Source organism: Urocampus carinirostris, chromosome 10 (genome assembly GCF_059441175.1).
Source record: "Urocampus carinirostris isolate Australia breed hairy pipefish chromosome 10, RoL_Ucar_1.0, whole genome shotgun sequence".
Classification (NCBI taxonomy): Eukaryota; Metazoa; Chordata; class Actinopteri; order Syngnathiformes; family Syngnathidae; genus Urocampus; species Urocampus carinirostris.
The window spans coordinates 43,680,806-43,695,328 of record NC_142358.1 but is presented as its reverse complement, the minus strand read 5'-3'; the positions used below and the strand labels follow the sequence as shown (position 1 = coordinate 43,695,328).

At 43.1% G+C, this 14,523-nt stretch overlaps 3 protein-coding genes across 3 annotated transcripts in view; 1 reads left to right on the top strand and 2 right to left on the bottom strand.

The window, feature by feature from the left end:
- Positions 1-340: 340 nt before the first annotated feature.
- triap1 (TP53 regulated inhibitor of apoptosis 1) lies at positions 341-939 on the top strand. The gene has a single exon (XM_088345940.1). The coding sequence runs from the start codon at positions 450-452 to the stop codon at positions 672-674; it is 225 nt and encodes a 74-aa protein (XP_088202066.1). The 5' UTR covers positions 341-449; the 3' UTR covers positions 675-939.
- Positions 940-3,104: 2,165 nt separating this feature from the next.
- Positions 3,105-7,597, bottom strand: il15l (interleukin 15, like). The gene is made up of 4 exons (XM_088345939.1): positions 7,371-7,597; positions 5,380-5,427; positions 3,515-3,652; positions 3,105-3,437 (listed from the first exon to the last, which is right to left on the bottom strand). Exons 1-4 carry the CDS (start codon positions 7,479-7,481, stop codon positions 3,309-3,311), a joined length of 426 nt encoding a protein of 141 aa, XP_088202065.1. The 5' UTR covers positions 7,482-7,597; the 3' UTR covers positions 3,105-3,308.
- Positions 7,598-11,204: 3,607 nt separating this feature from the next.
- plekhg2 (pleckstrin homology domain containing, family G (with RhoGef domain) member 2) overlaps positions 11,205-14,523 on the bottom strand; it is a 63,921-nt gene continuing 60,602 nt past the window's right edge. The window contains exons 19-21 of the mRNA XM_088344940.1: positions 14,165-14,363; positions 13,544-14,086; positions 11,205-13,442 (exon numbers count right to left, since the gene is read on the bottom strand). Coding sequence (XP_088201066.1) covers positions 11,438-13,442; positions 13,544-14,086; positions 14,165-14,363 — 2,747 coding nt within the window. The 3' untranslated portion in view covers positions 11,205-11,437. The remainder of the gene's footprint in view (positions 13,443-13,543; positions 14,087-14,164; positions 14,364-14,523) is intronic.

Sequence of the window (14,523 nt, the reverse complement as noted above, 5' to 3'; positions counted from 1 at the left end):
GAGAAAACAATTATATTTCTTTTTTTTTTTCTTGCTCAAGGGCTTTCATTATTTTTAATTAAATAAACTAAAATATATTTCTGGATAAACGAAAAGTGTTTTTTTTTCATTGCCCCGAACCGCGTAGGAGGGAAAACAGCAGATATTCCCGTGGATCTCGCGAGAGCTAAGGGAAACCGCTTGGAAGACTTTTTCTAGTTTTTATTTCACCCCCCACTAAGCATCTTTTATTACCACGGATAAAACCACCCAAAATTTCTTTAATGACTCTTATTTTTTAAAATTTTATTGTTCGTTGCCATTTGGAAGACGGGTTGAAAACAGCGCAGTCACGTCGATCTCGCGAGAGTTGGAACACCGTCGGCTAAAAAGGAAGGTAAACAGGACGTAAGGAGGGTCCCGGTCCAATTCAAGCTCTTATTGTTCATTTTTAAGTCGATTTTACGGGAATGAACAGCGTGGGCGAGGCGTGCACGGAGCTCAAGCGGGAGTACGACCAATGTTTCAACCGCTGGTTCGCCGACAAGTTCCTGAAAGGAGAGCGGGGCGCCGAACCGTGCGCGGACAGCTTCCGCCTGTACCAACGCTGCGTGCAGCAAGCCATCAAGGACAAGGACATCCCCGTGGACAATCTCGAATTCATGGGGCCGCACAAGGACAAAGCCGACGGCTGACGGGGCGACCGGCGAGGAGCGCAAACGCGGCTTAGAAACGCACCGCGGCTTATCAACGCACCGCGGCTTCTTCCTAGGCAACGACGGACGATGGTTTCGGTTGCGGTTGGAGCAGATTCGGATCCGTTTGGTCCTCGCAAGTACTCGCTGGACAGAAAACAACTGACTCAAAAGACCTCGTCAACATTTTGCTTCCTCGTTTTCATGCCTTGAAACAATTTCAGCTTGTCATGTATTTTTGAATTAAATGGAGAACAACGCTGGATGTAAACCTCTCTGTTTTAAAACCCAGGTTTGAGACCCAAATCCTACTCAGACAGAAGCTGGATTTGAATTTACTCCCCGTTTCAATTAAGTGTTTAGTTTGAGACAAAATCCATTCTTTTAAAACCCTAATTAGAACTTGAAAGCCGGATCCAAACCCGCATTCCCCGTTTCAAAGCCTCGTTTGAAACCCCATGTGTGTTCAAAATCATAGTTTGAGACCTCAGCCCAACATTAAAACCATAGGGTTTGAGACGAAAAACCCTACTTTAAAACCCTAATAAGAATTTTAACCCGAGTTTAAAAACAGTTTTTAAACCCCTATTCCTATTTCCAAACCCCAGGTTTGAAACCCCAAGCAGTGTGCTAAAACCTTTTTTTTGTGACCAAATCCCTAATTTGAAACCCTAAACTGACTGTAGGAGTTAGATTAGATTTTAGACCCAAAATTTGACATTAACACCAGAGTGTGAACCCTGGTTTGACACCAAAACCCCTAACCCACCCTAGATTTAGCCCAGGGTTCAGGTTTGTGACTAATTTGAACTTTAAACCGAGTTTTAAAAAATCATTTGAACCCATATTCCTAGTTCCAAACAATAGTTTGAAAAACCCTGTCTTTAAACCACATCATGAGACCACAACCCTAATTGTAGGGTGAGGTCAATAAAGGTCGATTCTGATCGGATCATATTAGAATTTGGTCCAGTCTTGGCAACTTCTTGGAGGACAGAAAGAAAATAACGCCACAACATATCCATCCATCTATTATCTGCACCACTTATCCTCAGTAGGGTCGCGGGGGTGCTGGAGCCCATCCCAGCCATCTTCAGGCAGTGGGCAGGGGACACCCTGAAATGGGTCCCAGCCAATCACAGGGCACACAGAGACAGACAATTCGCTCGCTCATTCCCACCTAGGGACAATTTGGAACGACCAATTCACCTGACATGTATGTTTTTGGAATGTGGGAGGAAACCGGAGTGCCCGGAGGAAACCCACGCAAGCACGGGGAGAACATGCAAACTCCTTACAGGAGGTTCGATCTCATGACCTCAGAACTGTGCCGCACACGCGCTAACCACTGCTCTGCCGTGCTGCCGCCACAAGGATATGATCAACATTTTGCTTTGCTGTTTCAATGCCGCTGATAGTTTGAGGCAACTTCTGATTGTCACTTGCATCCATTTAAAAAAAAAAGGCATCAAAAAGAAGAATCGTTTTGTTTTTCTGCTACTTTTGATTTAAGTGGAGCATTATTTGAACTAAAGACTTTTATTGACTTGAAAATTCATTTTGAAATGTTTTGTCAACGGCAGCAATTTTTGAGCACGTAGTAGGCACTCTGAGAATAACGAGCTTAAAACCCTACTTTAAAACCAAACCCCTAATTTAAAACCGGGGCTTGGATCGAAAGCCGAATCTGAACACATAATCCATTTTTTCAAACCCTAGTTTAAAACTGAATCCGTGTTTTCAAACCCCAATTTGACAGCAAAAACCTACTTTAAAAGCCCAATTTGAGCCCTCACCTGGTTTTAATGCTGGATTAAGACCCACGGTCCATGTTTCAAAGCCTAATTTAAGACCTGCGCTTTAAATCGTAGTTTAACAACACTAGGGTTGACCCAAACTAAACCTAGGGTTAGGGTTTGAGTCCAAAACCCCACCGTGAAACCCTAACTTGAGTCAAAAAACTGAATTCAAACCCTTATCCCCACTTTAAAACCTTAGTTTTAGGACAGTAACAAGTGACTCTGAGGGTCCCATGTGTCTCTTTGGCCTCCCTAGTGGCTCCCTGATGCTCTTTCAATAATGTTTGATAACGGAAAAATATATGTTTTCTGTAAAATGGAAACGGGACATATTGACGTTTGCAATGAATACAGATATATTTATATAGTTAATATATAAAGTGTGTGTTGCCTTCCTTAAAAGGCTTATATAAAGTTTTTTTGGGTGGTCCAATATGGCTCTTTCAACATTTTGGCTCGCCTTAGTTTGAAACCCTGTGTTTTAAAACCCTAGCTTGATGCCAAAACCCAATTTCAACCCCCAACCCAAGTGGTTGGAAACACCAATTTGCACACTTTAGTTTTAGAGCTGGAAACTTGAGTTTTGTTATTCCCTCCCAAAAATATGGCAAGATTATAAGAGTGAAAAATGTACAAAATGATATATTGTATTTGAAAATAAATATTGTAAAAACGACACATGCTCCAAGCAAAGCATGATATAGCTGCTAAAAAAGAAATAAAATGATATCAGGTAAAAGAGATGTTCCCTGCTAGAAGAAAATGATATCGGCTGCATAAAAAGAGAATTATGCATCATTCGATTCTCCTGATTGTCAATAGGGAGCGCGATCATCTAAGGACGAGCTGGAGCGCCATTGGCTCCCGCCGAGTTGAAGGCCATGACAGTTTGACGAAGTCGCTGCAGAAAGCGAAGGGCGCCCTCTTCCGGATGAAGCTCGCAAGCCGCGCATGCGCGCTCGCTCTGTGGGATTGTCAACCAATCGACTTTTTCAGTTGCCGTTTCCCTCGCCACCGTGACGTCACTTCCGGCCCGCTCACCTGCCGCTGTTGCTCTTCTAAGAACCGGAGGCCTCGCGCCACATTTTTCAAAATGGCGGCCTCCTTTTGTAGTTCCCACTCCATGCAAAGAACTCCAACTTCCAGGGAGAAGCAATTCAGCGTGGCTTTCGGACACCTCTGACGTCAAAACGCAAAATAAGAAGGAGATCATTCATATAGTTTGACAAATCGTGAATATGGAAAAATATTAGAAACAACATGTCCAATAAAGTATATATATTTTCTAAAAGTAGAGAATATCTCGTTATACTGGAAACGTATAAAATTGAATCACCCGAAATAAACGCATAATAATTGGTGAATAGTTTGTCTGAATGTCACTGCGACCACTGATGACGTCAGATAACCGCGACTTTTTCCAAGTTGTCTTTGGGAAAAAGAATGAGAAAATAAGTCGATTTTCCGTATGACTGAATATCAATGACATGCTGTGCATTTCACACCTTGGCCTTCAGCAGTGCTAGGACTGAATCAATCCAGCCCTCAATAACTAGTTAAACTTTACTGTAGCTACATCTGCGACACATAAAAACGCATCAATAATAACCTCATGAAGTTGCAATATTATTTAGGAATAGAGCCACAATTTCTCACAAAAAAAAAAATCAATCTATTTTTGTGTGCAAAAAATCCATCCCCCTTTCTTCACTTATTAGTGGACAGGTGGTATTGTAAATCTGTGTTTCTCTCAGCAACAACAAATCGGTTCTTTTGTTTTGGGATCCTTTCATCGTGTCCCCAAAACGAAAGCTCCCTCTTGCCCTGATTGTAAAAGCCCAGCTAGCTTCCGAGTTCCACGACCTTTTTTAATCATGTCCGTCATTTCTCGAAAAGTTTCGTCTTGAAAATTGTCTCGCCCAAAAAAATCTGCAACCAGAACCATTCTCCTCCTTCGGCTATTGCCGATCGTCAAAACCACTGTTAAATGTGCGGCTCGCTACAGTTACAGTTTGCTAGCTCTGGCAATTACAATCCATCACTAGCCAATCGTTCTTATTCATCCCGTTTTAACGGGGATTGGCACCATCACTTCGGTGCATTAGCCAATGATAGTTTGTGAAAACGCTGACGTTTCCCTACCCTGGTTTTGCCAACTTGAAATCCGATTGAGGAAAGCAACATCTTTTTCGTTACTTATTTATGCTACGGGGCCTGCAGAACCGACCGTGAAGGCCTCCAGGTAGATTCCTGACGCTGGCAACAAGTAATGGTTGAAATGGGATTGGTCACATGCTTATTTATGAAAACACACAACCAGGAGGAAAAGCCATGCAACGAAGCCGACAGACAATTTGGAATGATACAATGAGTATTCATGGGCAAAATATGATTGATATCACATGATTCCGATAGCAGAGAAGGCATTGAAGGCCCCGACGGCCCACCACTGCTAAATATCGGACTTTACGAAATATAATTCATACCTGCCAACGCTACTTTGGATGAGTGCTTTTCTCTCCTTTAAGCCCCAAGCGGGGAATATTGGACCACTAGGAGGCACTGTTGTCTAATGCCAAGTAAACCTGGGCCAAACGATCCCCGCGTAGCAGATAGATGGCATTTTCGAACCAATGTTTTTCTTTTGGAGAAAAAAACCTTTTGTCCCATTAAGAGGCACTAAATAGTACACATTGCGAGGATAAGAATAATCTCATCTCATCTCATTAGCTGCACCGCTTATCCTCAGTAGGGTCGCGGGGGTGCTGGAGCCCATCCCAGCAATCATCGGGCAGTGGGCCGGGGACATCCTGAACTGGTTGCCAGTCAATCGCAGGGCGATAAGAATAATACAAATTCAAAAATAAAAGAGAAAAGGGAGAGAAATGATTGAGATAAAGTCCTACCATGTAGTCGCTGATGTTGGGGGTGTACAACTTGCAGTCGGCACATTGCTGGGGGGGGCAAAACACAAACACAATTAGGCCCGCTCGTCGGATTCCGACGTCACGAGCATTTCACGTGCTTCCGGACGTCGCAAACGCAACGTCGAGGCGCAGCCGATTTTTTTGTTTTATTTGACGATGGTAGTGTCGCTCAGGGGCATTACGAGAGGGGAAGGGTCCCCACCCAAAGAAAACTGGATGTAGTGGTGAGAGCAGTAGAGCAGTCTGAAAAAAAAAAAAAGGGGGGGGGGGGGAACCAAAGAAGGAAAAATAAAACAAAAGGAAAAATAGAAAGAAAAAAATAATAAAGCAAGAAGAAAGAAGTGAAATGCTGTAATAAAAAAAAGAATAAAAGGAAAAAGAGAAAAGAAAAAAATGGGAAAAATATAAGAGGACAGGGCGAGAAATTATGAAGCTAGGAAAAAAATAACAAAAAGAAAAAAGGAGATAAAAAAAGAAGAAAAATCAAAAAGCCAGCAAGAAAAAAAACTAAAATTATAAAAAGGGTAAACGAAATAAGAAAAAAACTAATTTAAGCAGAATAATAAAAAGAGTATAAATTAAAAAAGTATTTGAAAAAAGACGAAAATTAGAGTAAAGAAGAAAAAAAATGAAAAAAGGCAGGAAAATGTTTTGGGGGGGTCCTTCTGGTCAGTATACTACGAATAATGAGTGGTGGGTACGTTACTTTAATAAAGTAATTAGTTATAGTTACTCACTACTTTTTTCCCAAAAGTTAGTACTCGAGTTTCTCTGTATTAAAAGTAACTAATCACCAGGGAAGCTAACTATTTACGTTACTTTGAAAAGAAGTGGTAGTATGTCAAACAATTTGAGCTATTTCGAGTCCCAGCTTATAGAACCTTCTCATTTTTTATAACACCTCACCAGCAACGTATTTGCCCTACAATTGAAATGCAACACGAATAAAAAGTAAACAATATTATAAAGTAACAATCTGCGGCAAACAATAAAAAGTGAGTTTAATAAATGAAATCGAACTCGAATAGTGCGTTGTTAAGATGGGAATTCCGACTCTTTTTAGAGAACCGGTGTTTTCAGCTAGCCTCACTCAAAAGAGGCGGCTCTTTAAGTTGTTTAAGCCTTATAATTGCCATTTATTATGTGTTATTTGGAATCACTCAAAAAGGGGAATCATGAATCAATATTAACACTTAAATGTTAATAAAATACACAGAAAACATGAATTGAAATATTTATACATTTTCTAAGAAAATAATAAAATACAAAACAATGTTTTAATATCTAACAAGTTCGAGGTCAATAGCACAGAATACCTGGAGAAATAAAAGCATTTGTACCGATCACAAAAGAAAAATACCGTCTCGAAGGGAAATGACTCTCCATCGGTGGCCAGCCCACTTCCAAGAGTCGGCTCATAAAGCCGTTGTGTCCGCGAACGACACGAGGCGGTTGCAGGATTCACGCATTTCACCCATCTCAAGATATCATAATCGCTATTTTGAACGATGACGTGATTCCCCAAAGACGTCAACAACTCGGTGGAGAGCGAAAAAACGCGCACGTTAAAAGAGCGACAGGGGGCGTTCTGCAGCCAAAGTAACGGTAACGGCGTTGTAACGTCGGGGAAAAAAAACCCACAAGTTGACCCCGCTACTGAAAAAAAATCACACCGTTATTCCTGTGCATGACACAACAAAACGTCTATTCCAAACAGTGACTTTTCAGAGCCACAAAAACGACTAAATACGAAAATAAAAGGTGCATTTTAAAAACGTTCATCGTGGGCGTAATAATACTTGAACCCCCCCCCCCCCCTGAAACTCACGTTTGGCAACGGCCCTGGTGGCCATTTATCATCAATTGGTGAAAACATTGCGAGGCGAGTTTGGAAGCGGTTAAAGGACACGATCGGGACCCTTTGCAAAATCCCTGAAACCCGTTCAGGGTTTTTCGAAGCGATACCGTACCGAAGTTGCTCCGATGACGAGTTCCAGCTGTCGCAGGAGATCCAAAGTGGCTCCCACGCGTGAAACGTGCAGCCAAGCCAGCCACAGAACCGCCGCCGGCCTCGTGATCATCTCCGCGTGACGTCATATAGCGCTCGTGACGTCACGAACGAGGGCCAACTGCGAAATGTTGCACGGTAAAAGACAAACTCGGGAGGCTCCGCCCCCTTTTCCATGGCAACGCCCGATTTCCCGCCACTCGGAATCCTCCCCGTCGGTCGTCACGTCCAAATCATCTCTTCATCGGACCGGCATGTGCCGAGGTGGGAGGGGCCCCGTCCGGCTCGCGGCCCCTGTCATAAAATGGATAATACAGAGATACCTCTACATACAAAAGCTTCAGGTTACCAAATACCTGAAACGGAAAATATTGCCTCTAAAAGTCCAAAATACTGTACAGTACACGTTGCTGCTAATATCCGCTCCTAGAGTTTCTCAAGCAATAGACAGTGAAAGCACAAACTGGCTATCGCTATCGCTTTAAACGTGCCTGGCAACCGGTGCGCATGAGCGCTCCCAGCATGCTCTTCGTGTCACAGTGACAGTTCAGAGTTCTCAGAAAACGAGAAGGATGCATCATTTCATCAGCCCAAATGAAAGACCACTTAGCAAAGTTCCACGAAGTTGCGTATTTGTGCAATCGCCTGTGAAAAGTGTTAAGCAGTCGGGCAATCGCTACGTCTGCCTCAAATATTTCAGGCGGATTATCGAAAGCAGACGTCGTTGGGTCAGTTTCTCAATAAACGCGAGGCAAAAAGAATTTTTGGGGGGATTATTTCCTTTCATTTTCGTTTTTGACACGGTGTGCCTCTCGTTTTATGTTTATTGTGCGGTTATCTCATATTTACGTGTATTTGTTTCATGTTCTGATGCTCTTTTAGGATTTATTAAATAAAATATCGTCATGTACTTTTGCAGGCCTTGGAACGGATTAGTGCCTCTACATACAAAATGCGTCTGTAACAGAGTTGAAATGTGATTGTTTTGACTGTTTTTTTGAATTCTCACAAAATCTGTGTTTTTGTTGTATTACTGTTAATATTCTGGTACCACATTCATTTGTTAAGTCATGGGCGTCTGCGACTGTCTTTTTCGTTTGGCACTTTATGGGCTTCAGCGCTTGCCGTAGCTTTAGTGAATTTGTAAGCGCTGAAGGTAAGATGTGCCCAATATCAGTTGGATAAAAAAATGCATATTTTGCTAGACATATGAGCTGCTTTCGCAAATTATTTTTGTTTATAAAGATATATAAGTTGTGCTAAATGATGTATATTAAAAAAGCATTAAATAAGAAGTAAAGCAATACAGCTTGAAATGAAGATGCAACGTGTTTTGATGCAAACACGCCACGAGGTGCGGCCTGTTGAGTGATGACCCGTTCTTTTGTATCTTTAATATTTTAGATAATTGCAGTCGTGAACAGAGGCCCCTGACTTTTGTATTGTTTTGTTTACTGAATGCAGGTACGTGGGAAAGTTATGTTCATTGTTATTATGGAAGTTTCATTATTAATGTGCTCGCATGTTGTCTGCTTGCTGTAGTTTAAGTGAATTTGTAAGCGCTGAAGATAATTGCGGTCGTGAACAGAGGCCCCTGACTTTTGTATTGTTTTGTTTACTGAATGCAGGCAATAAACCCAGAGATTGTGAAACCTTGTGTCGTGCATGAAAGAGGGTCGCTACACGTCTCTACTTACAAAGTTTTCAGGTTACAAAGCTACTCCCAGAACCAATTCAATTCTTAAGTAGAGGAACCCCTGTATGTGCCCCGACTGCAATATAAAATACATTTGTACAAATAATCACGATTTCACCAGAAGAAGGCAGTGGCCCTTTGGCCATCTTGTCAGATTTTTGTCTATAACCCGGGCCTAAGCCTGGGTTTAGGGTTTACCCTAGTGCTAGGGTTTAACAGCAGATAAGCTTTTAAACTAGGGTTTGGAACTGGAAAAGGGGGTTTGAATCCAGTTTTTGAACCCTTTATAGAGTTGAAATTCAAATTTAAAGTCAGGTTTTGGTTTCAAACCCTAGCTTAAGTTGGAAATTGTTCTCAAACTAGGGTTTTAAACACGGCTAGGGTTCCAAACTAGGATTTGAAATAGAAAATATTCAAATTAAATTAAAGTTTTTAAACCAGTTTGAATTGGGCTAGGTCAGGTTTTGATCTCAACCCTAACTTAACCCTAAGGTTAGGGTTAACGCTAGCTTTAGGTTAGAGTAGACAATTACTTAAGAAGAAAGTCTGGCAAGGGACCTCAGACTCACACTTCAGGAATTAAATAAAACATTTTTTCTTATTCTTCATCCCAAAATTATTTTGACACACTATTACCGTATTTCAAGGGATAAGGGACATAAGGTGCACCTCATTATGAGGTGCATCTCATTATAAGGTGCATCTCTTTATGTGGCACATTAAAATAAACAAAACTAAACAAACGCAAAAAAATGTGAAAACATATCTGGCAACTTAATTTCTTTCTTTTCTTTTTGTTGTTGCAAAATAAAATTCCGGGAAAGAATATACTATTGCATGAAACTGAATTTATATACCTTGTGAATTGTATTAGGTTTTTAAAATTGCTTCTGTTAAATATGTTATTGCACTTATTTTCATTACATTTTTTTCACAATGCACTACTCTTTCTTATTATAACTTGGGCCAAGTTCTCTAAGCACAATGTTGTAAATATTTTTTGCCTATTCATCTCGATAGTCTTTTATTGTTTTTCTGTCTTCATGTTTTACCCTGGACTGCCGTGTCTAATCTTCTTTTGTACAATGTTTCACAACCTTGATATCGATGACAATAAAGACTATTCTATTCTATTCAATCTAGTCTGAGTAAGGGTTGCATTAAAAAGAACATACTAAAGGATTTTATACGATTGACTCAGTTTAATGCAAAAATTTCAATGAGTGGGCTTTAGTTCAACGACAGGGCAGGCTGTTCAAAATGCATAATATTTTGTCTAGTTCTGTTGAAAACAGGAGCGTGAGTGTGCTGACACAGAATGTTCCAGACATCAAGGCGAGCGATGGGCACAAACAATTCCTTGGCACGCCCACGGGAGGACAGGAGCCATCTTGCGGGGAGACGTGGGCCCAGAAGAGAAAGCTTAAGGACTTCAGAAGAGGGCTTCACACAGACGCCAACGTCACTCCGGCCGTCTTCGATGGAGTACACTTGGTTAAATTGTTAGGGAAAATAAATCTGCCCCCGTGTGAAAATGTCGGCTTTCCTGATCATTTCTCCCCCAAGAAATGAGCGCCCATAAACTGTTGGGTGAATGTAGGTTGTGTTTTGTTAATAGAGTCAGATTACTCATTCGAACAATTTGGTCAACGCTACTTTTTGATAGTTTAATTCCCAACAATACTGATAGAAAAAACATATTTCAGGGAACACAATGAGCGAGTGAGTTATCTGTCCCCGTGTGCCCTGCGATTGGCTGGCAACTAGTTCAGGGTGTCCCCTGCCCACTGCCCGATGATTGCTGGGATGGACTCCAGCACCCCCGCGACCCTACTGAGGATAAGCGGTGTAGCTAATGAGAAGAGACAAATGTAATCATTTTACAAATAAATTAACTAGATCCTATCATAAATGGTTACTGTACATGGAAACATTTCATTGTAATCGTGCATTTCTAATTTTTTTGGACAGTAATTCGGTCTGTAAGGCGCACTTTCAATTTTCGGGCAAACGTTTCTTTTGTAGGTGCTCCTTATCGTCTGTAAATTACGGTATTTCCACCAAGCGCTCATGACAAGTCATTAATGAGTACACGTGATGAATGATGCCACCATTTATAAAATATCATAATGGTACAAAACATAACAGCATGTGTGCTGATGCAAGATATATTATTATATTATGTATATATTTTACACTGGCCTTCCTTAAAAATATGGTGACCGCAACTTCACTTCTTTTCATCAGTTTCTTTGCTTTTGGGACATTTTCCATATCTTGAAAAGCCCTCACCAACTTGAGTTTTTGCACATCATGCAAAGAGAATCGGGTTTTTACAAAAGTTGTCCATATTGCTGCAGAAGCGGAGAAGAAACGTTAGCAACCTCTGGATGATGGGACGGCGTCTGGCTCACGCTGACGGCGCTAAAAGAAGTGATTCGGCCGCTACTGGCGATCTGCAGGTTGACCGTGGTGGCGTAGCTGGTCTTCTGAGAGGAAGCTTTGCTGGGTGAGGGAGTTCCTCCCTGGAGACTTGGAGGATCCTGCCGGACGTGGCGGCGGACCGCAGCGGGCGAGGACCGGACCGGGTTCGGTTCCGGCGGGGGTCTGCCGACGTACGCGCAAATCAGCCGGGACCGACAATTGCCCTGTTTTGGACTCGCATCTTCTGAGGTGGTCCCACCGGTGTAGAAACCATCGTGTCCACGATAGCTGCTGTAGGACTGCTGTCCGTCGTTGCTGAAATACTCTTCACCTGGAGACACCGGAGACCAAAGTCCATCACTGGGGCTCCGGCACGATGAGCCGTCGTGGAAGGACCATCCGGGCCTCGGGCTGGATAACGAAGACTCTGCCGGACCAAAGCTATCTGTATAATCGTAAGACCTTGCTGGAGAGTCTCTAAGATGAGAGAAAGCGCTCTGTTGGTTTCTGGCTTTGTTATGATATACCCGACGAATTCCATCTCCAGAACTGGGCCGTTGAAAGGAGCCTGGAGAAGAAAGAGGAACTGTTGCATTTTCCAGACAGGAAGAAGAGGCAAACGAGTGAGATGGGGAGATCGATTGAGGACTTCTGGGATCGGGGGCTGTGACAGTCCGAACATCCATAGACGAAAGGATTGGAGGATTGGAGAGAGGTCCGGATAGAAAACTTGCCGAAGACGTCTCAGGAATCTGAAGACTTAGACCTAATGGATTATGGGAACTCCTTCCTGTGTGGGGAGGCTTGTTTGTCACGGAAGAGGACGAACGGCTCCCTGCCGGAGCCGGGGACTGGATTCTGGAGTTGGGTTCCGATGCTGAAAAGGGTTGTGCTATGCGGTTGTGCGATCCAAAAGAAAGACGATCGCTGGTTGGTTGCACACCACTCGTGTTGGTTAATTGTGACTTAAATGGACCGGGAGAGACGTTTTCACTGCTAACACCGCAATGACGACTTGTAGGGAAGATCACCTTGGTGTTGTTGTGGCTAGGAAGTTGATTTTGAGGTTGATGGTGATTCTGTTTTATGAACGGAGAATGGAAAGGAGAAGAAGAAGAAACATTCTGTGAATTAAAGGAACACGTAGAGTAGGCAGACGGAGAGCAACAAGTGGACCTAGAAAGAGATGAAGGATAGAGCAGATTGTGATCGTTTGCGGATCTCCGTTGGGAATGAGCTAGAGAAGAAGTCATTTCCTGGCTTGGAGAGAGTCCGAATGGAGAGGAATGGAAATCAGGCCTTTGTAAGGATGGTGCAGGGGTACGCCATCTCAGGTGAGGACTCGGCGAGGACGATGCAGGGGAAGGACTTTGGACTTGAGGCCTGGAATTGTTCTTTTTGGCTAAAGTCTGGCTGATGCAGGAGGCTGCTAGAGATCTTGTGAAAGTGGAGGAAGATCCATTTGGAGAACAGAGGGGAGAGGACGATACTGGTAAATACAGTCCGGTTCCTGCAGAAGAAGCAACCGGACTTAACACCAAGGAGTTTGTTGGAGATGTGCCTTGAGAATCGTTCCTGGAGAAAGTCCAAGAAGACGAGGGAGGAGCTGCAAAACTTGGCTGAGACCTGCTCAGTGTTTCTGGAGGAACAAATCCTTCTGGAGAAGACATTGGAATAACCCGGAATGGGGAGGAGCATCCGGGCGCTTTGGCAGAAAAAAAGGACAGCGGGGGATTGGGTGAGGCCGGGGAATCTCGACTGGTCGTTGGAGACCTAAAGACAGGCGGCGATGTTCTGAAATGTGAGCCCTGAGAGGAGCTATCCAATGTGGCTAGAGGAGGAGAGCAACATCCAGATGGCAGAGAGAAGATGGGTAAGCTGGTCGGTCGTCCAGGAACTTGCTGGTCCGGCTTCCTGGAGCAAAAAAATACAATTTACATTCCTTTTAGTCTTTGATCCGAGAAGAATAACATTGAAAGAAAAATGCTCCTGGACTCAATAAACGCAAGACTTACCTAAACCCATATGAAGTGCTAGGATTGTCCGTCCTGGCGTTGGACAGAGTCTGGATATCCGAAGGATTCTGGCCGGTGAAGTTTGGTAGACGGGACTCCACCATTTGGGGGACATTTGATTCTACTTGTTTGGATGAAAATGGACTTGATCCCCCTTGTAGTTGTCTTGGCTTGGTGACTTTGGAATCTGGATAAGTTTGTTGGTGATAAGAGTTGCTTGGAAAATCTTCTCTGTTTGAGACTCTCAGAGAAGGCTGTCTTTGGTCTTTTGGGAATGTGAGGTTCTTTGCCGACGGAGGCAGGATCATCTCTCCCGGGTTGAAATCTCCACGCCTGGATCCCATCCACGGTAAGGATTCAGTTTTGCTGGGTTGGCTCGTTGCAGGGTCTCGCGATTGGGGTTTGTCTGGTCCAGCTGGTAGATCCTGTTTATACAGAGCATATTCTTCTCTAGCCACATTCCAACATGGACCAGAGTATTTGCCGATGCTGTTTACAGATGGCGCGTCTCCGGCGTAAACACTCTGTTCCCTCGGCTTTGACCTACAGACAGCCGTGTAAAATGTCATTAGCTTCTGGACACGAGACTGACTGGAACCGGTTGATGTCGGAAGCACCTACCTGAAAGTTTCTTGATTTGGATTGGTGGAAGCGTTTCTTGGTAAAGCAGTTGATATTGCTTCTGTTGCGACGGAGGGCTGAAGTTGGTCTTCCAGTTGCGCACTTTCCTTTTCTTTGTGGAGTGCTGCGATGAAGTCCCTGGGTCTGGAGAGCAGGAATCCTGGTTTCGGTTCTGCGCTAGATGCCACCTTTGTTAGATCTAAGAGAAAATGAACACGAAGGAATGTTCCTAAATGGATCCAGAAGAAACAAACCTAGAAACAGTATAAAATTGTTTATCATTTGGAGAATACAGCCAGACTCCACAAAAAACGAGGGGCCGATGCATGCTTTTTAATCTCCTCCCAATTAGATGATTG

Bases quoted from the DNA above. Each gene is read 5' to 3' on its own strand.
- triap1 (XM_088345940.1), top strand. From the start codon at position 450: ATGAACAGCGTGGGCGAGGCGTGCACGGAGCTCAAGCGGGAGTACGAC.
- il15l (XM_088345939.1), bottom strand. From the start codon at position 7,481: ATGATCACGAGGCCGGCGGCGGTTCTGTGGCTGGCTTGGCTGCACGTT. The intron at 5,428-7,370 runs GTACGGTATCGC...TGCCCCCCCCAG, and splicing joins TCGTCATCGGAGCAACTTCG to CAATGTGCCGACTGCAAGTT. The intron at 3,438-3,514 runs GTGAGCGGGCCG...ACAATCCCACAG, and splicing joins TAGAAGAGCAACAGCGGCAG to AGCGAGCGCGCATGCGCGGC.